The sequence below is a fragment of the Typopeltis vanoorti genome, chromosome 6 (genome assembly GCF_054136105.1).
Source record: "Typopeltis vanoorti isolate ZY-2024b chromosome 6, IOZ_Tvanoo_1.0, whole genome shotgun sequence".
Classification (NCBI taxonomy): Eukaryota; Metazoa; Arthropoda; class Arachnida; order Uropygi; family Thelyphonidae; genus Typopeltis; species Typopeltis vanoorti.
The window spans coordinates 60990402-61015604 of NC_143554.1; the positions used below are offsets into that span (position 1 = coordinate 60990402).

At 36.0% G+C, this 25203-nt stretch overlaps 1 protein-coding gene across 2 annotated transcripts in view; it reads right to left on the reverse strand.

Moving 5' to 3' along the window:
• Positions 1–25203, reverse strand: part of LOC150105488 (vesicle-trafficking protein SEC22a-like) — a 115894-nt gene that overhangs the window by 21685 nt on the left and 69006 nt on the right. For both annotated transcript variants that reach the window (XM_090394203.1, XM_090394202.1), the window contains exon 5: positions 22871–22992. In XM_090394203.1, the coding sequence (XP_090250329.1) occupies positions 22871–22992 (122 nt within the window). The remainder of the gene's footprint in view (positions 1–22870; positions 22993–25203) is intronic.

Here is a 25203-nt window from a genome sequence, read left to right on the forward strand (position 1 = left end):
TAGGTTAAATTTAGAATAAATATTTAAATAGTAATCCTAAATTAAGGAATAATAAATAGTTTTTTATACAAATCATGATTAATACATAATAAGCAATGTTAAATGTGAATGAAAAAAAATAAATTACACAACATAGTTTCATTCACAATTTAACAATACCATATAAAACGAATTATCAATACAGTAATAGATCATGGTTGAATTGTAATTTTTACCATTGATTATTAGATTTGATTAACGTGATTTTGATATACACGGTAACATCAAGAGATTAATTAACCGTGTAAACCAGGGGATACCTGTACTTACTTTCCACCACAAAGAAAAAACCCAAATAAAAACATACAAGCAACAACAAAATTCCCAACACTGAGATATCTTTGCATGCAATACTACCAGTATATCCCTGAAATTGAGATGGCCATCTTCAACTTCCTAAGAAAATGAAACCAAATTGCATTGCTCTGAATCTCTAGCAACAAAAACCACCCAGTGTGTTAAAACACAAAAAGACCTTATTTATTGCCCCATTCATGGCAATAAACAACATAAATCAGTCTCTTCTATTCTCAAACCAACCAAACTCCTCCTAATACACATTTCATTAAAAAACATTTGGCTAGCTCACAGCTAGTCTTCTACAGCTGATGACATTTTAAACGAAACGGCCAGCACTCACCATGTATGTTGTTGGCTTACCATGTGTATAACCGATTTTTATTAATTTTTTTCTTTATTTTCAGTTCTTTTAAATTACATAACTTGTGTAATTCATCTTTCAGTGTTGATTTTATCACCATTAGTTTTATTTACTTTTTAATCTATCTGAATGTATTTCTACACTCAGTTATCAGTATTTTATGCTCACCACAGTCTCAGCTTAGTCCTTTTAATATTTTTGGGAAGCTAAAATGGGATGCAGAATATATCATGGTTAAGAATGTTTTGGAGATGGTGGCAGAAATAAGAGATCTGGCAGTGATGGTGCACAAAGACCTAAAATTTAGAGAGCACGTTGCTAAAATTGTAAGGACAGTACAATGAATTCTGGGAATGATGAGGAGGACTATGACTTGTAGAAGAGTAAGGAGATTATGGTTTCATTGTCATCATGTTGGAAGTTTAATGGAGTATTAACAATGCTAAGAAAGTATTAAAAACTATTTTAATTCTTCCAATATTTTGTTTCAGTCAATGAGTCATCTTCAGGGAGTACAAATGAACACACACACACACACACACACACACACACACACACACACACACACACACACACACACACACACACACACACACACACACACAAATGCAACACAATAATAAATAAAAACATGGATTTGACCCTGAAGTCCTATCTAGTGGGGAACCCTCTGAGCATTTGTAGGAGACTTAGGTAGTAAATTGGGATTTCTGAGGATCAATGTTTCCCATATTTTGGGAAGTTTCTTGCATCTGTATTTATTTAAATTCAGATGATTTCTGAGCAGCTGCAGATTCCAAAAACAATCTTTCTCTTTTAAATTTACTATGATAGGGCATGGTGGGTTTTTTCCCCTGTGAAGTGGTAGTCAATACATGGTCCACAGGACCAGATTAACCACAGGACAAGAGCACTTTATATACTGCAGGCACTGCAAGAGGAAGGTGCTGATCTTTAGTGGGATGGATAAGGGTAACAAGTTTCTGTTGGAGCTTAAAAACTGTGCAGAGGTTGTATTGCATGTCACAGTGGCACACCCAGGATTTAATCTTGGGGGGGGGGGGGGAATTGAATGGATAAAAATATTTTTAATACAATGAATTTGCATTAAAAATATTTTTATCCATTCAACTAAAATTCGTTAAATTTCATTCAATAAATAAAATTCATTAGGTGATTATAAAAATTTATTTAAAGAACAAAATCCAGTTTTCTTTTCTTTTTACAAAGCTCTTGAATTATTTCGGTCATGGTTACATTAATCTCTCTCTCTCTGTGTGTATATATATATATAGCAAAGCCAGTCTGTTCAATCGTGATTGTGTCATGATAGATCTTAAATAAGTTTTTAAAAGGTGTAAGTTAGAAAATGACCTTTCACTGATTCACGTTGTTACTGGAAGCGTTGCAAATATTTTTAATAAGGTACAGATGTTAGGATAGATCATTTTGTCACACTTTGAAACTGCATCAACGGCTTCTTTACATGGAGCTATTGCAAACGGTTTTTCAAATTTCTTATGCCACAACTTGAATTCGCCGTTCAAAATTGCTGGATTTGTATAAGGCAAATCACCATCATAAAATTCACACAATTGATGAATATCTTCCATTGCACTTGCTGTTGGAGCATCTTTTCCATTTGGTAGAAGAGAAAAAAATATATTTCAAAATGTTGAGGTGCCAAGTGAAATGCTCATGAAGTTGAGTCAATATTTGGTCAATAAATGGAATGAAATAGTTCTCCTGAAATACTCTTCTACAGAATCGACTGGAACATTGGACTTAATGTTTGTTTTGATAAAGTCCTTGGCTTTTTAATGTCAATATTAAAATTATTGGCTTTTATACATGCTTCATCGTAAATATCTTTAAATGAAGAATCTGGTGTTTCATGAACGGTATTTAATTGAGCCACAACATCATCAACAAAATTTAGGGCAATTAAGAGGTCACTGTCAGATTTTTGCATTATTTTAGACAAGGTAAGGTGCACACAAATATTTTTTTGCAAGCTAAATAAAGATATTATAAATCTTAAAAGATATTAACATTATAATATTATAAACAATAAGGACGTCCTGTCTTTTAGGGGTATTGAAGAAATTGTGTACCTTTTCAATTATGCCAATGCAATTTCTTATTTGTCACTGATATAGCATTTCCAAGTGCCAAATGCAAACTATGTGATGCACAATGAACATATAAAGCTTGTCGATATTATTATTACATAACACCTCCAGGTAGTAGAAAGATATATCGAGGAAGGGCACCTACTCTACAACTCTCCGTGTTCACCAACCACAACTACAATCATCATCATCTACACCAACGTCGTCTACCGCCGACCACTACCACTAGTATTTTCACAGACAATCACAAACATCCATGCACATGGTGGGATTCGAACTAGCAGCCTTTTGGCTGGAGAGTCAGCCAACCAGACTGGATATATAGATAAAAAATTAAATTTTGTGGATAAAAATTAAAACAAAGTTTTAATTTTTATCCACAAAATTTAATTTTTTATGTTAAAATTGTTTAATAAAATGATATAATTATGTTACTATTTACTTTTAATGAGATGGATGAGCTTCTCGACCTCCCCGTCCCTTTCATTACGCGTTCATAATCAGGCTACTGTTGATATTGCAGAATTGTTGGATATCGCTCAATACTGGTTAACTTCACTCGAAGATCGGCGCGCGCGCGCACACACACACACTAAGATGAATTGTGTATTTTGTTTTTATTTGAAGGAGCGATGAAAATCGTTTCTCGCAAAGATAGGTGGTAGAAAACTGCATGACGATTTTTGATTTCTTCAAATAATTCGGGAAATTCACTTCTCGCTGAAGGCGAGATCCAGAATCGAGCCAAACTACAATCATGGAATTGCATTTTAAGCCCACTATCACTTGAAAGCTCAATTAGCTGCTCTTTTTTCGATACCGAAAGGTCGTTCTCGTGACTGCAAGCCTGAAATGGATTGCAAAATCACAGAAATTTCTTATAAAAAGTTATTCGGAAAATGTTTCCAAATTCTGTTTCAGAGTTTTGAGGTAGACACAAACCCTTTCCCAGTGGTTAAATTCTAATCTAATAAGTTTCGGGGCCCTATACAAAATAGCCAATTGTATTTACCTTTTGAATACTATCCGTGGAAGCTCCAAACCTCCCCATCTCTTTCATAACACGTTCGTAATCAGGCTGCTGTTGATATTGACTTTATATAGATATTCAAAACTGTAAACAATTGTTGAATAATAACATAGGCATGATTACTGTAAAGGGAGAAAAGTCACAAAATAGAAAAATGTTCCTACAAAATAACCAATTGTATTTACCTTTGAATGCGATCCACTGGTCGAGTATCCAGCAAGTCAGCAAATCTTTCCTTTCATTAAGCGTATTAATATTATCGCATTGCAACTGATGGGAATTCTGTGTTTCTGTGGATTCTTTACAGACCTCTTTCTCTTCAGAAACTACACACAAACTGTCATTACAAACTCGTTTTGTATTATCACTGTCATCCGAGATATTTTTCCATTAAAGAAGGTACCAATGTACTTATGCATAATTGAAATACCGTACTTACTCACATGTAACTCTCACCCATGATTTTACTTTTCGAAAAAAAGAAATTAAAAAGTTTCGCATATACCTCGCAAATGAAGAAAAAAGCTGAAACACGTTCAGAGCAGGGCGATAGTAACTTACTCCCACGGTAAACAACACACCCTCCCCCAATTGCCACTATATTGCAGAGGCAAGAAAAACAAGTACTTTTATTATGTCAATGAATAAGGTATAAGCAGTCTGTGTAATATATTTCTCAACAAATAGTGCAATTAGAGACAACTGGGATAAAAACGACACTGATTAATAAATCACATGTTCCCTCATACAGAAACTATGCTGTATATATAGACTCAAGAAAACCATGCGTTGCACCGGCGAACACAGTATCTAACTAAAAACTATTGTTATTAATTAGATTGTGTGAGTTCGCTCGGCAGCAATAAAATTCAACCGAAAGTGTTAAAATTCGTAAACATGTTAAAACTAAGATGTATATATATATATATATATATATATATATATATATATATATATATATATATATATATATTTATATATATAGTGAATGCTGTCATGACAGTTTCACATATTATTGGAATTCGGTTGAAGAGAGTTAGCATTTCAACTCAATTGTCAGCTTGCTTTTCGAGCGATTTCCAAAAAATATGGAAAATAGTGGAGTTAACTCACAACACATTTTGTCTAATTATTACTTAGCACTTCTGAAGATATATTGAGCCTTGGTTGAAAGAGGAAAACCTTCAACAATAAAAAATCAATAAACAACAAGCAATTGGTTGAAATGTGGATAACACATGTTCACTTCAAATCTGACAAAACAGAAAAGGAAGGTGGAAGCAATAAAAAATATTGTTTTTTCACTTCACCCCTTTTATTACTCGTCATTTTGCCGCTACAAATTAAAATAGTGGCAGAATGCTCATTCCAAGAACATTCTGCTGCTATTTTTATCTTATTTTTTAAGTATCCGTTTTATTTCAATAATTTTTACTTATTCAATTTTAATTTTTGTTTGGATAAATAAAATATATAGATTTATTTGGTTAATTTAAGTCTGCCTGTGGACCACCTGTTCCATTTTTTAAGTATCCATTTTATTTCAATAATTTTTACTTATTCAATTTTAATTTGTTTTGTTTGGATAAATAAAATATATAGATTTATTTGGTTAATTTAAGTCTGCCTGTGGACCACCTGTTCCATCGTCGCAGACCATAGGTTGAGAAACACTGCTATAGGGCTCTCTCACCTTATGTGACCCCTAATTCATAAGCATTTTTAAAATAGAAGACATGACACACAACATAAACAAAAAATTAATTTTAATTAAGAAAAGTATTTTGGAAAATTTTCTAGTGTTTTTAACTTTTTCTTTTTTTGGGAGGGTGGGGCCCCTTGGCCCCCTCCCTGGGTGCACCACTGCATATCACTAAGGTGACATGCAATACAATCTCTGCAGAGTAAACTATTGTTAGTTTCCTTTTAAACTGAATTCTTGGATGTAAACTATTGAGGTGACAAAGGAAGGAGTCTTTGTCTAAGCAATGAAGCTAAACAGAGAACACATCAGATGATACATGTCTTAGCCAGAAAAAGTTTTTTTTTTTGGTCGGGAATGGCTGAGTGTATTGCTTTTTTTTCAAAATTTTTCATGTAATAATTGGTAAGTGGGGAATGAGAGGGGGAACTCATAGCTTTTTTTTTTTTTTTTTTTTTGGAATGGTGAGTATGAAGAAAGTTAAGGAAATGAATTTGCAGAGTGTAGTGGATAGGAGGAGAGTGGGGATATGATAGAAACATATACAAGGTGGTATCAATAAGTTTCGAGACTAGCTCTGTTTATGAGAAATTACTTTATTTATCTACGTTTACACACTAGCACCTTCGAAATAGTCCCCTTGCATATCAATACAGCCCTCCAAGTGTTCTTGCCACTTCTGGAATGTGTCTTGGAAGTCTTCTTTTCGAAGCATGTCAAGCACTTTCTGCGATTTGTGCTGGATCTCCGCAATAATGTCAAAAAAAAGGTGACCTTTGAGCTGGATCTTCATCTTTGGGAAGAGGGCGAAGTCTGCAGGAGCCAAATCTGGTGAGTAGGATGAGTGCGGAAGTGAGATCATGTTGTTTCTGGCAAAGAAACTCACGTGCGAGGCAATCTCGATGACAGGGTGCATTGTCATCATGGAGCATCCAGTTTTTTGTGAATCACAGATCCGGTCGCTTTCGCCGAATGTCCTCCTCAGACACCTTAAAACCTGGCAGTAGAACTCGCTATTGACGGTCTGGCCCCTGAGGACGAATTCTTGATGCACAATGCCGCGAATGTCGAAAAAGACGATGAGCATGCACTTGGTCGAGCTGCAGACCTGTCTTGCCTTTTTTGGTCGTGGAGATGATGGGCTCTTCCGCTGTGAAGACTGTTGCTTCGACTCAGGGTCGTACCAGTACACCCAAGTTTCGTCACCGGTAATGATCCTCGACATAAAGGATGGGTCATCCACGGCATGCTGACGGAGTTCTTGGCAGACTTCGACGTGGTGTTCCTTGCCGCATGTTCAAATCACACGAGGATTGCCTGGACCGACAATGGTAGCAATGTTGTGGAGTGTTCTCCGACGATCCTCATGCACAAGTTGCCGAACGGTTTCGACATTTTTGGGGGTTGAGCTCGTTAAAGGTCTTCCTGATCTCTTATCGTCTTTCAGTGATGTTCTTCCGCTCTTGAAGCATGCATGCCACTCAAAACACCTCGAACGACTCATTGCAGCATTGCTGTAAACTTGCCGAATCATGTCAAATGTCTCTGTGGCAGATTTGCCCAGTTTCATGCAGAATTTCACGTTTGCTCTTTGTTCTAACTTGCTGTCTATGATGAAATCGCAGATGTGGTGACGCAGGTGGTCAGAATAGCATCAGTTGCACAGCTCCCGATGTACACTGAACGATGTCTTTTGGCACACTGACTTATTAAGGTAGGTGCTTCCTCTGACTGTGCGTGCATCTGTTGGCGTGTTACAAACCTAGTCTCGAAACTTTTTGATACCACCTCGTATATTAGTAAGGGTTTTTATCAATTAACGTTGAAGGAGTTTTTCACAGACTGGCAGGAGATGGGTGGGAAAACAAGAGGTCATCCTTGGATGATGTATATAAAGAGAGTGTGAGCAAAAAATCCTTGGATGATGTATATAAAGAGAGTGTGAGCAAAAAATCCTTGGATGATGTATATAAAGAGAGTGTGAGCAAAGGGAGTGAGAAGAAGGTTTTTTGCATGGAGAGTAGTAAGCGCAGAGAATGTGAATGTATTTAAAGAAAAAACATGTAAAATTCTCAAAATATATTTTATTACATATATTAAAAAGTTTTTATCACTGAAAGAATCCCATTCTCTCTTCCTGTATACAATAGGTTCAAAGGCCTGATAAAATAAACTTCATTTTCATAAAATTAATTATTGCATAAATCGTGTTTACATAGTCTGATATGCATGTCCATGTAACACTTAACATTCTACACAGAATGTGAATGTATGTCTTCCCAACATAATATATATGTTGGGATATCATGTTATAACCAGTGGATCTCATTATAACATGATATACCAGATCCACTGGGATTATAGATTATACCAGATAATGAAAATCTGAGTGATATGCGATTTCTCTGTTATTTGTTCTATAGACTCTATAACCAAGGAAATTTAAAAAAAAAAAAAAAGTGAAATTATTATTATTATTATTAAGAGAGACCTCCAGGGAGTCAAAGACTTATCGAGGGAAGCCACATACTACACACACCAACTATCATACTTATTCTTGAATTCATTCACACTGCTTGCACTCACAACATCCAATGGCAATCCATTCCAATCACGCACCACCCCCTCTGAGAGAAAAATCTAGCCCTCACCCCCGTTTTTAGCAGCCTTCATTCTCAGCTTCCAAGGATGACCTCTTGTCCTTTCCCCACCCTCCATAAATTGAAAAATTCCATCAACTGAAATCCTGTATGACCCTTTCAGAAGTTTATAAGTCTCAATCTCCCCCCCCCCCCTTTCTCCTGTTTGTTAGTGTCGCAGTCTACAAATTCTCAATCTGTCTTCATAATCATTATTCCACAATCCCGATATCATTTTAAACATTCTCCTTTGCACTCTCTCCACTCTATCAGAATCAAAATGGAAACCAGGAGACCAGACATGAGCACAATAGTCCAAGTGATGTTTTATCAAGGCCTTATAAAGAGGCAAAATAACATCCATATCTACATGTGAATGTTTATTTCAGCATTGCAATCTTTGCCACATGGGCCCCTGAACTTCAACTTCCTATCTACTAACACTCCAGGATCCCTAGCCTCATCAGTTTCTTCTAGCTTAATCCCAATAATATAATATATAATATGACACTGAGTATCTATTCACACCAAAGTGAATGCCTTTACATTTACTGACATTGAACTGGCACCCATTTTCCAATGCCCACAATTCCAGCCTATTCAAATCATTCTGCAAGTACTGCATATCAGCAGCATTCCTGATTTCCCTACCTATCTTTGCATCATCAGCAAATAGCTATATGTCGCTTGCCAAATCCTTCCCAATATCATTAATGTACAGACTGAACAACAGTGGACCAAGTGCTGATCCTTGTGGTACACCACTTGTTACCTTAAATCTTGCAGACTCACATCCTCCGTACACCACTTTTTGATATCTGTTAGTGAGCCATCCTCTTATTCATGCTAATATTCTATAACCCAAACCCATTTTCTCCAATTTATGCAACAATCTACTATGCTGTATTCTGTCAAAAGCCTTAGCAAAATACAAAAGTGTCATGGTGTATCCATTCCCCTTGTCTAGTTCAATGGTAATATTGTTATAGAATGTGAGCAAGTTGCTTAAACATGACCTTCCCATAGTAAATCCATGTTGTTCATTGCAAAGGAGAGATTAACTGTCAACCCATTTCTGAATGCGAGCCCTAACCAATTTTTCCAAAATCTTCACCACCACTCCTGAGATACCAATTGGTCGATAGTTGGATACATCGGTCTTTGCACACCCTTGTGCAATGGAATTACCATATATTCCTTCCATTCCTATGGAATCTTCCCTGTTCTGAGACTCACATTAAACAGCCTGGTCAAAGGAATGGCCAGTTCATGCTAATATTCTATAACCCAAACCCATTTTCTCCAATTTATGCAACAATCTTCTATGCTGTATTCTGTCCTTCTTTATATCCCATCTTTTAGCACAGGTGCTAATATCAGTCCCTACTGCTGAATTCTTATTCAATTTGTGCAACAGTTCTAATACCTCGTCCTCATACACCTGCGTTTCTTCACCTAGTGAGGAGGTAACAGTGAGCTCACAAGGTGAACAGTGAGTTGCATATGCCAGGTTGATAGCTTTAACAAAATGCACACTCATTAACTGAACAACCTCTTCTGCATTTGGATTTAGAAGAGTTATTCTTTCATATTCATTCTTTCTTTTACTTGCAGCATATCGATAATAGAATTCTTGTGGGTTGTCTTTAGCACACAGAGCCAGTTTCATTTCATACTCAGACTTTGCTTTCCATACAACAGTTGTGACCATTCTACCCTGCTGCTTATAACATTCATAACAGACATCATCCTTATGCACATGGTATTCCTTCTATATTGTCCTTTTCTTGCAAATCTCTTGCTTAATAAGATTGCACATACATTTGACTCCTACTCTATTTATGCTTCGAACTCTCAGAACACGTTCTGATATCGCATCATTTAAGTATTGTTTAAATGCTTCCCATGCACTGTTGATATTTTTTCCATCCAGCAACCGATCCCATTCCACTGAACTCCTCAGTTGGTCATAATTTCCTGCTTTGTAGTTCAGCATGTAACCTTTTCTGAATGTATTTAAATACATTTAGTGAAATGTATTTAAATATGGCTTAAATCTTACCATTTTTAGTGTTAAAACAGTTTGAAATGAAACAAAATTATAGGTTGCAAATGACATTATTATTATTATGTGACACCTCCAGGGAGTCCAAGGACTCATCGTGGGAGGGCACACTATTCTACTTTGCTAAATACATCTCATCCTCTCCGCTACTACTTACTTCTCCCACTACGACACTACTACCATCAATGCCATCTATCGCCCATCATCACCAACAATTGTCTTAGTAAATTGCAAGTATTGTCTGTAAATTGCATGTGTTCTGAAGGCAATTCATATACTACATACTACACACACCAACCCGTGTCTGTACATGGAATGAAAAACCCGAGTTTCCAGGAGAAAAAACCCTGCTACCACTGTATGAGATCGGCTAACTCCCCTCCAACTGATAAAGCCCATATAAGGACTCCCCTTATCATGACAAGAATCGAACCCCAGGTATTTTCCAAACGAAGGGTGCACTATTTCGCTGTTCTTCCAATTGCACTGCATTGGCTATTCCTTGAGTACTTTGTTATATCTGTTTGTACTTTGTTATATCATTACCCAAACATCTAGAGTATATATATCAAAAAGTGCTCCCAGCTCAATTGTTACGTTGATAATAATGAAAACTATATAAAAATGCTATTGTAAACATGTAAAAAAATTTTTTTTCTATATTTTTTTTTTTAATCTGAGAAGTACACAAAAATGATGTATGAAACTAGTAATTAAATAATAATACATCAGTTAGAACAGCATGGAAACACCTTGCTACTTCTTGGATTATTTCCATGATTCGTGCCTTTACTGTGAAAAACTTCCCAAAACTTACAGCAGTTTTTATCCAAATAAATAAAAATAATAAAAAACAAACAAACAGGAAAGCATTTCTTATCTTTTTAAAAATCAATCCTATACATGAAAGGCTGCAGAACATTAGCTGTGCATGGCTAAGGATTAATAGGGGAAAGAATCTGTTGGTATTTTTTTTTTAATAGGTTCAAAATATTGGAAATAATTCTTATTGGAATTAAGGCCTTCATCCACATTCTGCCTAAAATTCCCATAGCTACCAAACAAGTTTTTATTCTCTAACAAGAAAGCCAAGGCAACTTAAGCAAAAAAACTGCCCTGTCAAACATGGCTTGAGACTAAAATTTCAAGTCTATAATGTATCTTGTCAACTGCAAAATATCATCAACAAGTCCAAATCTGACTCTAAAATTATCAAATGCACAAAACCAGCTCCTTGTTCAACTAGCTGGGGCTTCTAGATCTTGTCAAAGTCATTAGTTCAATTACTGCACTTTCACATCTTGACGGTAATCAGTGACCAAAGATAAAGCTAACTTCCTGACAATGCTTCAAACTCCTACATGCATGAACAAGGAAAATCTCTTCCACTATACGTAATACAGCTCAGCATCTGCTTCCTGTCTTTCATCAAAAAAGAAATCAGGAATCTGGATCTGGTAATATCTCCTTAATTGTGCACAAAACATGTGCTCCAGAATCAACACTCTTCCTATATCACTTCATAATTATCATATTCATCTGGTATTTATACCAGAGGCATGAAAGCATGCCTATATTCATAGCACGTGTAAATCATGAAACTAGTATCCCATCACTCTGATCTCAGTTATCCTTGAAAATAAGAGAAGGTCATCAACAATCAGCTTCTTTACTAGTTGGAAGATCCATTAGTTTGTAATACTGGATAGTTTGACATAGTGAATTTTCTTTTGCATGACATGTTTCTTATGGTACTTTGGCCAGAACTTTTCAGTAGTTTGCTATAGTAAGTAAGTAAAGTGAGTTTGTATAATGGTGTTTGCTGGCATGAAAGCTGACCATGCCTTCATATGATCTGCCTTGCAGCTTTTCAGCCAGATAGCCAATTTTTCATTAGTTGTTCATTATATGTCAAGGGGATGGGTTTTCACTCTTCAGTTGTCTTTAAGGAAGTCGTCAAGATGCTCAAGCACAAATTGACAAGAGCAAGCAGGTGAGGGAGGACTTAGAATTTCTACTTAGAGCATCTTGAAGATTCCCTGTTCTCTTCAATACAACATAGACCTTCCTTTTTAGGTTTACTATGTGCATGATGCTTTCACCATCTGGTCAGACACAGAAGCATCACTATCGATTTTCTTAACCACAATCAAAGCCAACACCAATTCATCAACTTCACCATGAAAAAAGAAAAGGATGGGAAATTAGCCTTCCTAAACATCCATCTTTCCCATACACCATCTGGAATATTAGAACATCTGTTCAACATAAACCTACCTTCACAGGGCCAGGCTGAATCTTGCTGTATATAACACTATATACAGCAAAATTCAGCCAGTCATCCTTCTCAAAAAATAGACATTTTCAAATCTTTACTTAACAGAGCACACAGTATATGCTCCAATTCTCAAGCTTTCCAGCATGAATTGAACACTATCCAGTAATCACACTACAGAATGGCTTCATCTCAAGGAAGTTTAAATGCATCCTGAACACACGCAAAATTAATTCTAAGAACAAGCCTGAACTTGTGTACAGCTAGTCGTCCCAGCTTGACATACATAATAGGCATCTCAGAGGTGATGGCAAAGATTCTGAAAAGATACAGTTTAGTCCCTACATTCTTCCCTGCCAACAAAATCTCCTGGTTACCATCCAAAAACGATAAACTCCCTCCCAACCTCCCTGGTGTTCACTATGTTCAGTATGAGCATCTTCATTTGTATTTTGGACAAACAGGACATTCAGTCAAAAAAGAACACCTATCACCAACAATAAACCTGAAAAATCTAATAGCCTTGCTCAGATATTCATCACAATATCCTCTGGTCCAATACTCACCTTTATTGGTGCCACTTTAGGTTTGAGAAGCTATTTAGAGTGCTGAAGCACTTCTACACCATCCAAATTTAAATCAGAATGACTGTTTATCTCTTGTCAATATCTGGAAAGTCTCATGCATACAAATGGCAAGCATTAGTGTTTCCCCTCTCTCGCTTTTTAATATAATGCTATTTCAATCAATTACTCAAGTTTGTTCATTTCTGTATTTCAAATAATTTAATTTTAGTTTTAACTTTAACTTCATTTGATTCTGTAACCGCCTGTAATGGTGGCACTCTGGCACATCGCTAAGCTCTGTAAATAGGATTAAAGTTCCTTTTTCTAGCTTCATTTTGTGAAGCTAGAACAAGGAAGTTCAAGGAAATTGATAATGGCCTGTTTATTTCTGGCCAGATATTTGCAATAATAACAATTATTATTCTTTAATCTTGCAAATCAACTCAACATCACCAAAGTTAAAGATTGGTACTATCAACATAAGAAGCCTGAATGGCAAAGAAATGGAGCTAGCTGAGGAATTAGATAAGTACCAGATTGACATAATAGGGGTGACTGAAACAAAAAAGACAAAAACTGGTGAGATCTTTCTGAGCAATAAATACAAAATGTTATATTCAGGAAATGACAATCAAGGAAAAGAAGGAGTAGCCATAGTATTCAACACTAAATGTGAGGCTAATCTTCTTGAAGGGCAGGCAGTCTCAAGTAGAGTGATGTGGGCAAATATGAGAATGGGGAACTGGACAATGAGACTTATTTGTGCCTATGGTCCCACAGAAGGTTCTACTAAGGTAGAAGTGGAGGAATTTTTTGGTGTTTTACAAAAAGCAACTGATACAATGAAAAAGGAAAAGTTGGTCCTTGTTGGGAATCTGAATAGCAGAGTAGGAAATGATTGTCAGACATAAAAATATTTTGGGAAAATTTAGAGAAAAGAGCAAAGCTAATAATAGTGGCAAATACCTGTTGGATTTCTGCTCAGGACATGGACTGGTTATTACTAACACCATGATCCAACATAAAAATATGCACAAATTCACATGGAGAGAAGAGGCAAGGAATAAGAAAAGTCTCATTGACTTTGTTATTGTTGATAGTGATGTTTTCTCAATGGTGCAGGACACCAGAGTGTGCAAAGGATTTGAAATTGGAAGTGATCACTATTTAGTCTTGAGCAGGATAAAATTGAATTTCATATTGAAAAGAATAACACGTAAGAAAGTTTTAAAGTGAATAAAAGTTGAGCAGCTCTCAGATGTGAACTGTAGACTAAAATACACAAAGATTATTGAAGAAAAAATGAAAGAGTTTGAGAACAGGAACCAAACCTTGGAAATTCAGTGGCAAGCCTTGAAGAAAACCCTGATTGATTCAACCAGAGAGGTATGTGGTGAGGTTGTCTGCAAGGAAAGGCACATCAGGACTCCATGGTGGACACATGAAGTTAAAGAGGCAGTGAAGGAAAAGAAGAAATCATATCAAAGGTTCCTGGCAAATAAGTCAGCTTTTGCTCTTAGAGAATACAGAGACAAATGTAAGAAAGCGAAACACTGTGTAAAACTAGCTAAACAAAAGTCATGGGAGAACTTTGGCAAGAACATAGAAAATAAATATCAAGAAGGTGGTAAGATATTCTGGAGGTTGTTGAAGAAGCTTAGAAATGGAGGAAAGAGTGCTGTAAAAGGAGTTAGAAATGATAAAGGTGAAATGAAAACAGGAGAAAAAGATATCCTTGAAGTATGGAGTAATTACTTCAAAAAATTGCTAAATGAAACAAGCAGTGATAGCACAGTGGTAAAAAACATTCAATAGGCATACAGTCAGGAATACATATCCATACTTGAAGTAGAAAAAGCCATCAAAGACTTGAAATGTGGAAAGGCAGAAGGAGTAGATGATATTCGACCAGAAATGCTGAAGTATGGTGGTATAAAAGTCTTGCAGTGGCTGCACTGCATAGTTCAGAAAGTCTGGACAGAGGGACGAATTCCCAATGATTGGAGTAGAGCTCTAATAGTGCCCATATATAAATTTTATTTCCCTTTTTATCATATATAAAAAGGGAAATAAAACTGAATGTGAGAATTACAGAGGTATTTTCCTACTGAGTGTTCCTGGCAAGATTTATGCAAGTATTCTTGAGAAACGGTTGAGAAGAATTGTGGAAGAAAAGCTTGGTGAAGAACACGCTGGATTCAGGCCAAATAGAGGCTGTCAGGATCAGATCTTCACTTTACGAGAAACAGTTGAGAAAGCATGGGAATATAACAAAGATCTATATTTAAGTTTTGTCAATCTGGAAAAGGCATATGACAAGGTGCCAAGAGAGAAGCTATTCAATACGCTACAGTTATATGGTGTCAATGTGGCATTATATCAAGCAATACTTAGTCTTTATTTTAGTTGTAAGTCAGCAGTTAGAATTGAAGTACAGGAAGATGGTTTAGTGTTAAATCTTGTGTGAGACAAGGATGTACATTATCCCGTCTGTTATTCATTATCTATATGGATCACATTATGAAGGAAAGTGGTATTAAACATGATATCAAATTTGGAGATGTTAATGTCAGCTCCTTGTTTTATGGGACTATGTTATACTTCTAAATACATCCGCTACAAGTCGCAAGATTCTCTGACTAAGTTGAATAACTGTTGTAATAGATATGGTATGAGGTCAGCAATAAAAAGACAAAGACAATTTAAATATCCAGAATCATTGAAAATGTCAACTGTGTTTTGAATGGAGAACCTGTGGAACAAGCAAAACATTTCAGCTACTTAGGCACGATTTTTAGTGAAGATGGTAAATTAAATATGGAAATAGACATCAGAATCAACAATGCTGGTATGGTTGGAAGCCAACTGAATAAATTCATATGGAATAAGAGAGAAATTAGTCGGAACACTAAATTAGCTGTTTACAAGACAGTGTTCAAACCAGTTTTAACTTATGGATCTGAGAGCTGGGTCAGAAGTAAAACACTTGACCAAAGACTAGAGACCACAGATATGAGAATCCTGAGAAAGATTAGAGGTGTGAACAGATGGCATCAATGGCAATATCATATTAAAAACGAGGATATAAGGAAAGAACTTGACATTGTCGGCATCCAGGAATGCGTTAGCAGAGCTAATCTCAGGTGGTCACTTAAACAGAATGGGTGAGGAAAGATTAGCAAAACAAGTGTTCTCTGCCAGGTTGGCAGGAAAATGACCCAGAGGAAGACCAAAATATAGGTGGATTGATACGGTACAATGTGCCTTAGACGATAGAAATATAAGATCTGATAATGATAATATTGGAGTCTTGACAAGTAATAGACTGATTTGGAGGAAAATTGTAGATAGGAAGTTAGTAATGGTGTAAATTTTTCATGTAGTACCTATCATATCCTGTACACCCCTTGAATGTACATGTCAGGAATTTGATGATGAATCTTGCAAATACACGTCTATTAATCTGTACTTACTCTATCAAAAGTTCCATTAAAAACTTCATTCTTAAGCTTTCTTAGTAGCCTCAAAAACATTTTGTCACCTTCATAGCATTATCTCTCTCTCTCTCTCTCTCTCTCTCTATATATATATATATATTGGCATTTTTTCAAAATTTTCACAAGTTTAAAAAGTTAATCACTTTTAAATCCTTTTAAATCTATACTTTTTAAGAGCATGTGCTGACTAGCCATGCTAGTCAGCACCTGCTATCCTGACTATCCATACTAGCCATGAACTTGTATAATTTTTCTTTACAGAACTACTTCTTTAACTTTCTGTATTTACCATATTCTTATTTTTCTATCCCTGAAGACAACTATACCACATGTTTTTTTCTGAGGGGAAAAGTATGTATATGTGAGTCAATTTTTTTTTTTTATTTATTTTTTTTTTTTCAGATTTTACACTTAATCTCTACAGTTTGGGTTTTTCAAACTCTTACTTTTTCTACAATAATGTTTGTATATTTGGACCTACAGTTCACATCTTAGAGATGTTCAAACTTTAATTCTTTTTAGAAACTTTAATATACATTTTCCCTTTCGACATAAGATTCAGTTTTATCTTCTTATTTTAAATTCCCTGCATATTTGTATTCTGAACTAATCTGAAAATATCAATATCAACAAAAATACAATAAATAAAACTTTTCCTATGTATGTTTTCTCCATGTGAAACTACATATTTTATGGATATTATTTCTGGGAAAATTCCCCATGTTACTCCTCTAAGTAAATATTATTTTTATGGCTATTTTAGCCTATTTGTGTTTAAGAGTACCCTTTTTTATAATGTCATTGGCTTTTTACTCAAATTTTAGGTCATTACTGATGTTTTATATGGAACAGATATATGAAGAATATATAGGAAGATATAGTTTTTGTGTTCCGAAATTCTGATATTCGCTGTCCTGCCTGTTTGGCCAAAGTAAGGACAGTTTACAGCTGCAAGGGACCTGGTATACTTTTTTTTTTTGGGGAGGGGGGGGTAGCCATTGGCTGAGAAAATGTTGAGGATGTGATTTAGTTCAGTATTAGAACAGACTAGTTTAGCCCTGTTGTATAGAGTTTTCACAACTCCATATTGTTGTGAGGGGGGGGGGGGGGAGGAATGTTGGTGAATGTACCTGCCTGCACAGGTGGGTTTTCTATAAGCTGAGAAAACCAAGGTTCCATCAGGCTGGCGGGTGACTAGTGTGTCTAGGAAAGGGAGGCTGTCGTTTTTCTCTTTTTCCAGGGTGAACTTGATTCTGGGGTGTTGGTTGTTTAAGTGTGTTAAGAAGGAGAGGAGTGTATCAGAGCCATGTGGCCAAATAGCGAACACATCATCAATGTAGCGAAGCCATATGGTTGGTTTTTGTGGGGCAGAGGCTAAGGCTTTTTCTTCAAATGTCTCCATAAAGAAATTGGCCAAGGGTGCGGAGAGTGGTGAACCCATGGCTGTCCCCTCTATTTGTTTGTAGAATTTTCCCTGCTGAAATAGGGCTGAGAAGCTAAATTTTCTCTCAATATCTCAGCCCTATTTCAGTTCACAATGAACTCAGGCTATTTCGTTTGGCAGGGAAAATTCTACAAACAAATAGAGGGTGGGTTCACCACTCTCCCCATCCCTGGCCAATTTCTTTATGGAAACCTTTTGAAGAAAAAGCCTTAGCCTCTGCCTCACAAAAACCAACCATTATGGCTTCGCTACATTGATGATATGTTCGCTATTTGGCCACATGGCTCTGATACACTCCTCTCCTTTTTAACACACTTAAAACAACCAACACCCCAGAATCAAGTTCACCCAGGAAAAAGAGTAAAACAACAGCCTCCCTTTCCTAGACACACTAGTCACCCGCCAGCCTGATGGAACCTTGGTTTTCTCAGTTTATAGAAAACCCACCCATACGGGCAGGTACATTCACCAACAATCCTACCACCCCCTCTCACAACAATATGGAGTGGTGAAAACACTATACAACATACAACAGGGCTAAACTAATCTGTTCTAATGACATGGCCCTAAACACTGAACTAAATCACATCCTCAACACTTTCTCAGCCAATGGCTACCCCCACCCAAAAAAATCCAAAAATTATTGAAACCTACAAACCACAACCCCCTCTCCACAACAAGGATTACTTTAAATCCATCACCATTTCCTACATCCGAGGCACCTCGGAAAAAATTACCAAAATCTTAAAAAAACATGACTTGACCTCCTGTTACAGACCATACAGAAAATTGGCATCCCTTATCCACTCCACTAAAGCCCAACCGCTTCCCCTAGACCTACCTGGTGTATACCAGGTCCCTTGCAGCTGTAAACTGCCTTACTTTGGCCAAAAAGGCAGGACAGCGAATATCAGAATTTTGGAACAAAAGGACTACATCCGTTTTCACAAGTTCAGCCATTCTGGTCTTGCAGACCATGCTCTGGATACACACCAACAATATGGTGGAAGAAAGCTACAGTAATACACCATAGCAAATACAAATTCGAAAGACTATTTATGGAATCAGCCTCAGCTCTAAGAAACTGTCCAAACCTCAACAAATTTGGTTGTATGAGACTGCCCCAAATTTGGGAGGCTTACATCAGCAGACCTTCAGCCCAACGGCCGAGAATACCTACTCAGCCCGCTAGGGGGCACCATCAGGACTTTTAGGAGAACAATAGCTTCATCACTTCATTCTCAGGTACTGTGTTGTAATGCCTACGTGCACGTGCCTTTTTTTGTAAGTTCCTTTTGAAGATGGCAACGTGACGTTGTGAAATATCGGAAATATTTATTAAAATGCATAACCAACGTAAAAGCCTGTCTACAAGAATTCTCACAATGTCTGTTGTTGAATACTATAGCTATTCTTCTTTTCTGATACCTACTGACTGATTAATTCATGTGTTATTGTTCATCTGTTTCAGCCTTCTAAGCCTCAGTAATGATGATCATATTAACATGCCATATTTGTAATTTCTCTGCTCCACTTCTTTTCAGATAATGCTTTCTTACTTTGTTGTCCTGGTTCCTTGAACAAAACAGCAGGGATCTTGTATAATTAAGTGATGTCCACAAGCAGGACAACAGACTATCACTATACAGCAAACCCAAGGGAAATAGAGAAGCAGTTCATCAAAGCATAAAGTTTGCTATAATGAATTTAAGAGATGCATTCCCTCCTCACTGACCTGATTCTCACTTTTCATGTTCAAATCTCACTGTGGGCATGGATGTAGGTGAATATCTTTTAGGTGGTATGTTAATTTCATTGCCTGATGAGACTTATCACCCAGATTATTAGAGGCCTGAAGTTGCTTGAAAATGTTCTATGTTTTGTCTCTAGAGTAGGTTTGTCAGTCACACCAATATTATAGGTTTATAGCTTTTCATACATTTTATTCACAAAAATACTGATGCAAGCATTAGGATTCAGATGGGACTATGACTTGGGTGAACCAACAAACAAAATTATTATGAATTTTATTTAAGCAAAAGGAGAATGATCTCTAAATTTGGTATACATTTTCTTGTTATTGGGACTTTTAGCATTGAAAAGCACCTTTTTTCTGCAAATGAGAACCCCAAACTAAACTGCAACTTTCTTTAAAAAAATAAAAATAAAAGCTAAGAAAAAAAAAAAAATTAAAGATACTCTGAACTATTTTCAGGACTGGGGCAACTCATATAAAGAAGCTAAGACTTCATCAATTGCCTTGATGTGAAGTCTTAGCCTCTTTATACGAGTTGTATTCACTCCTACTGATGAGACCTCAATAAAGGTCGAAACCGGTCTGGGTAGTGACCCTTCCCATAATGTATAGCATTATACATGTCTGCTAGGAGATGTGCTTTGCATTATGAGATACTAAGGTAATTGATGTGAAGTCTTAACTTCTTTATACGAGTCGCCCCAGTCCTTTTAAGGAAGCAAATAGTTCAGGTGCAACTTGTTTGCTTACATTAGGATAAAGGATTAAACTAAAATTTAGTATAACAGGATAAAACAAATTTAGTATGTGGCTTCTAATTCTAACTTAAACACAGTAAAGATTGATCCCTCCTACATAGGAGGACAAGTCTCTGTAGATTTGATCTAAATGAAAAGGAATGATCTACAGATTTACTATACAGTTTTGTATTATTATAAATTAAAGCAGAAAGGGCTCATTAAGCTCCCTATAACTACAAGCCTTAACCAGACTCAACACATTTTATCTAAAAGGTGAGATCGAGGAGCTTAATTCTACTGTTAAAATCATAGTTTTTTGATTTTTCTAATAACGAATTAATATCTTGCAAGTGGTAGTTAAAGTATTGAAAAAATTTAAAGGTAAAATTCAGGAATGGATGGATATGATATATAGGATATGATATAGAGGATGGGAATCATGGCTTTGACCAAATAGACGATGTGCGCAAAAAGAGTAATCATGATGGGAGACTTTAATAATCAAAATATTGATTGAGTGGCAATAAAATCTCATGAGAAGAATGAAACTGAATTTATTGAGCTGTTGCAAGACTTCTTCAAGCAGCGTGTGTCAGAAGGAACTTGAGGTAAAAGAGTGTTAGATTTGATTATCGTGTCATCAGTTAAAGATGAAACTATTCTACCTCCAGTTGGTGACAGTGATCAGGCAGTACTCACTTGGGAAGTGACTAAGTTTATGAATTTTCCATTCAGAAAAGGTTACATGCTGAACTACAAAGCAGAAAATTATGACCAACTGAGAAGTATATTGAGTTCAATGGAATGGTATCATTGGTTGCTGGATGGGAAGAATATCAATATTTTCCCCATCCTTGAAAAGATCTCACTTGGACTATTTTGCACGGGTCTGATCTCCTGGTTTCCGTTTTGATTCTGATACAGTGAAGAGAGTGCAATGGAGAGTGTTAAAAATAATATCAGGATTGTGGCATACTGATTATGAAGACAGATTGAGAATTTGTAGACTGCTGACATCTAGCAAACAGGAGAAAGAGGTGACATGATTGAGATTTACAAACTTCGGAAAAGGTCATACAAGATTTAATTTGATGTAATTTTTCATTTTATGGAGGGTGGGGAAAGGACGTGAGGGCATCTATGGAAGTTGAGAATGAATGATGTCAAGAAGGTGGTTAGGGCTAGATTTTTTTTTCATAGATTAGTGTGCGATTGCAGTGGATTGCTAATAGATGTTGTGTGTGTGCAAGTAGTGTGAATTAATTCAAGAACAGGTATGACAGCTGGGGCGAATAGTATAACCTACCTCGATGAGTCCCTGACTCCCTGGAGGTCTCTCTTGATAATAATGATGAACCTGGTTAGATAAAAAGTATAATACTTGGATAAGGAAGCAAAATAAAGGTAATGGACATTGCCTTAGTAATAAAAGCAACATATGATACTGTGCAAGACATGCGATGAGAATGTCTGACAACAAATGGACAAAGAGAACAATAGAATAGACACCAAGAACTGGTTATTGGAAACTTGGTAGACCAGTAATTTGGTAAGATGAGACAACAAGATGTTATACACATTCATGGTGGAGAGATGCACAAGACTGGCTAAAAATGTAAGAAGCATGGAGAGGCATTTGTCTAGCAGTGGATTGAAGAAAGCTGTTGTTGATGATGATGATTGTACAGGTAAACTGTTCTATGAGAAGTGAGGTAGCAAAAGATTTGAATGTAATCGTGAACAAGGATTTGAAATAAGTGAAACATATAGCAAAAGTGGAAACAGCAACATAGTAATGTAGTAGTGCTGAGGGTTTCAGATATTCAAAAATAGCTACTTAAGATAACATCAGAAATTACAGAATGTGAGATTAAGGAAATGTGACAAAATACTATTATAAAGTTTTCTGAGCCTTTAAATTTGTGTTCTTTTTGAAGTATTAAATAAATAGTAAGTTTTCTGTTCATAATTGAGTGTTCTTTTTTGAAAGGTCTGTTGAAGATGATTTCTTTCACTGTGAAAGAATTCTTTCTTTCACAGTGAAAGAAAGAATTCTTTCTTTTTATGAAGAATTCTTCATAAAAAGAAAGCTTATTATGTTCATGTTAGTGACAAAATACATTATATCAAAATTATATCAAAAGGTGGAAAGGAATTTTATAGGGTAGATGAGAGGTTTTTTTTTTTTGTTATTGTTGTTGTAATATGGAATAAGGGAGAGGCACATGAGTTATTCCTGAAAGGTGAGTAAAAATGTACTCAACATGGGAATAAAGAGCAGTTTTGTCATGGAAACATTTAGAAAAATCAATATTATCACTTACCTCCATGCTTGACTCATTCAATCTGGAGAGACCTCTGTATACATTGAACAGTGAACAAATAATTGTCAATGCCAGTGATAAAAAATGTAACCACGAGAGAGGTGGCAAAAAAGGACTTTTACCTAATTCAACAGAAATACATATGTTAACAGTGAGGTATAGTTACATGCTGACGATTTGTTGTTATAAAAAATTATGTCAAGGAAGTTACCATACAAGTAATAAATAAAATTCAATTATGGTTAAGCTTTCAATCAAGTAACACTGACATCCTCTCAGCCTTTTAATCAGTTGAGAAATCTTCCTACATTCTTCAGATCACTTTCCAGGAAGAAGGAAAAAATTAACATTTCATTAACAAAGGTGATAATCACCTTTGTTAGTGATAGTCACAATAATTTTACTAATGTTTTATACCAATGCAGTACTTTATACTGGGGGGGGGGGATTGGTGTTTTTCAACCATAACACTCATTTACAAACCAAAATTATGGTAATAAAATGTTTAAAAAATATTTCGTGATATACAATTTTTTTTTATAATAAATTTAGTTTAATCCTTTATCCAAGTGTGAGTAAACAAAGTTTGCACCTGAAAGTATCTTCAGGACTGGGGTAAGGTGGTACAACATCAGGGCAACTCGTTGCAAAGGTGGAGCAAGCTACCAACACTCCTGTCTCAGTATCTCCTATAATGCAAAACATATCTCCTTGTGGATATGTCTAATGTTATGGATTAAGGGAAGGGCCACTACCCAGACTAGTTTCGACCTTTATTGCGGTCTCTTCAGTGGGAGCCAGACCCAAGCTGAGATACCAGGCAGAAGCATTCACAGGTCATCTCTACCTATAGGAGTTGCCAAATGGTGTGCCACCCTTTTTTAATAAATTACTCTGGATTTAGAGAAAGATGTTGAAAGTTTATTTTTCACTCGGTTAGAGTATAATAAATTTAGTTTAATAATGAAGAGACCTCAATAAAGGTCGAAACTAGTCTGGGTAGTGCCCCTTCCCTTAATGCATAACATTAGACATATCCGTAAGGAGATGTGTTTTGCATTATAGGAAATACTGAGACAGGAGTGTTGGTATCTTGCTCCACCTTTGCAATGAGTTGCCCTGGTGTTGTACCACCTTACCCCAGTCCTGAAGATACTTTCAGGCGCAAACTTTGTTTGCTCACACTTGGATAAAGGATTAAACTAAATTTATTATACTCTAACCAAGTGAAAAATAAACTTTCAACAATTTTTTTTATCTAACCTTTCATTTTCTGATTCAATATCACTTACTTATATAGTGTCTATATGTATGCATCTATCTATGCTTTTGTTCCCTGACAATGCCAATTTAACTTTTGGCAAAATATTGCAAGTATTAATTCAATCATTTTAATTACTAGTATAATCTATATTGTTATCTCCCTCTTCAAAATTCTTGTCATAGGAGAGAAAGCTTGAATTTCTTCAGCTTTTTTTTTTTTTTTTTTTTTTGACACTATTCCTGAAAATGTGGTTAACAGGCAAGGCAAAAATCGAATATGATTTCTGCTTTTCATGAGGCTGATAAGAATACACATCTTGCATCAACTCGAGATACAGCTTTGAAATGGTTCCACAGGCTGGGTGCTGGATAGTACATGGGACTGAATCAGTTAGTAATGTATCTGGAGGCTTCTTGATCAGCCAGTGTCAAATTTTGTAGCCATGTATTTTGCCAGTTCATGAAAGCAAGGAGACCAAATTACTGTGGTGAATGGGGGGGGTACTGTCAAGGCCATGTAAGGACAGGAGACTGGGTTCGCTGTGTGGGTGGTATGTTTGCGAGTTTGCCACCTCTCATAGCATGCCCCACTTCCTATTTATCTCTTCCTCACAAAATGCAATGAATCACAACCCAAAGAAATGTGATTTTACTGCAGATCTCAAAAATTCTCCCACAAAAAATAGTTCTAAAAAAAACTCATAAAAAACAAAAAAAAAAAACACATCAAAAATCCAATCAAACAACCCCAACATTAATTCGTTTTTTACAGGAAAAATAAACTTTAAGGCCTTGGTAAGACCTCACTTGGACTATTGTGCTCATGTCTGGTCTCCTGGTTTCCATTTTGATTCTGATAGAGTGGAGAGAGTGCAAAGGAGAGTGTTTAAAATGATATCAGAATTGTGGAATATTGATTATAAGACAGATTGAGAATTTGTAGACTGCAGACACTAGCAAATAGGAGAAAGAGGAGGGTGATATGATTTAGACTTACAAACTTCTGAAAGGGTCATACAGGATTTCAGTTGTGGAATTTTTTATTTTATAGAGGGTGGGGAAAGGACAAG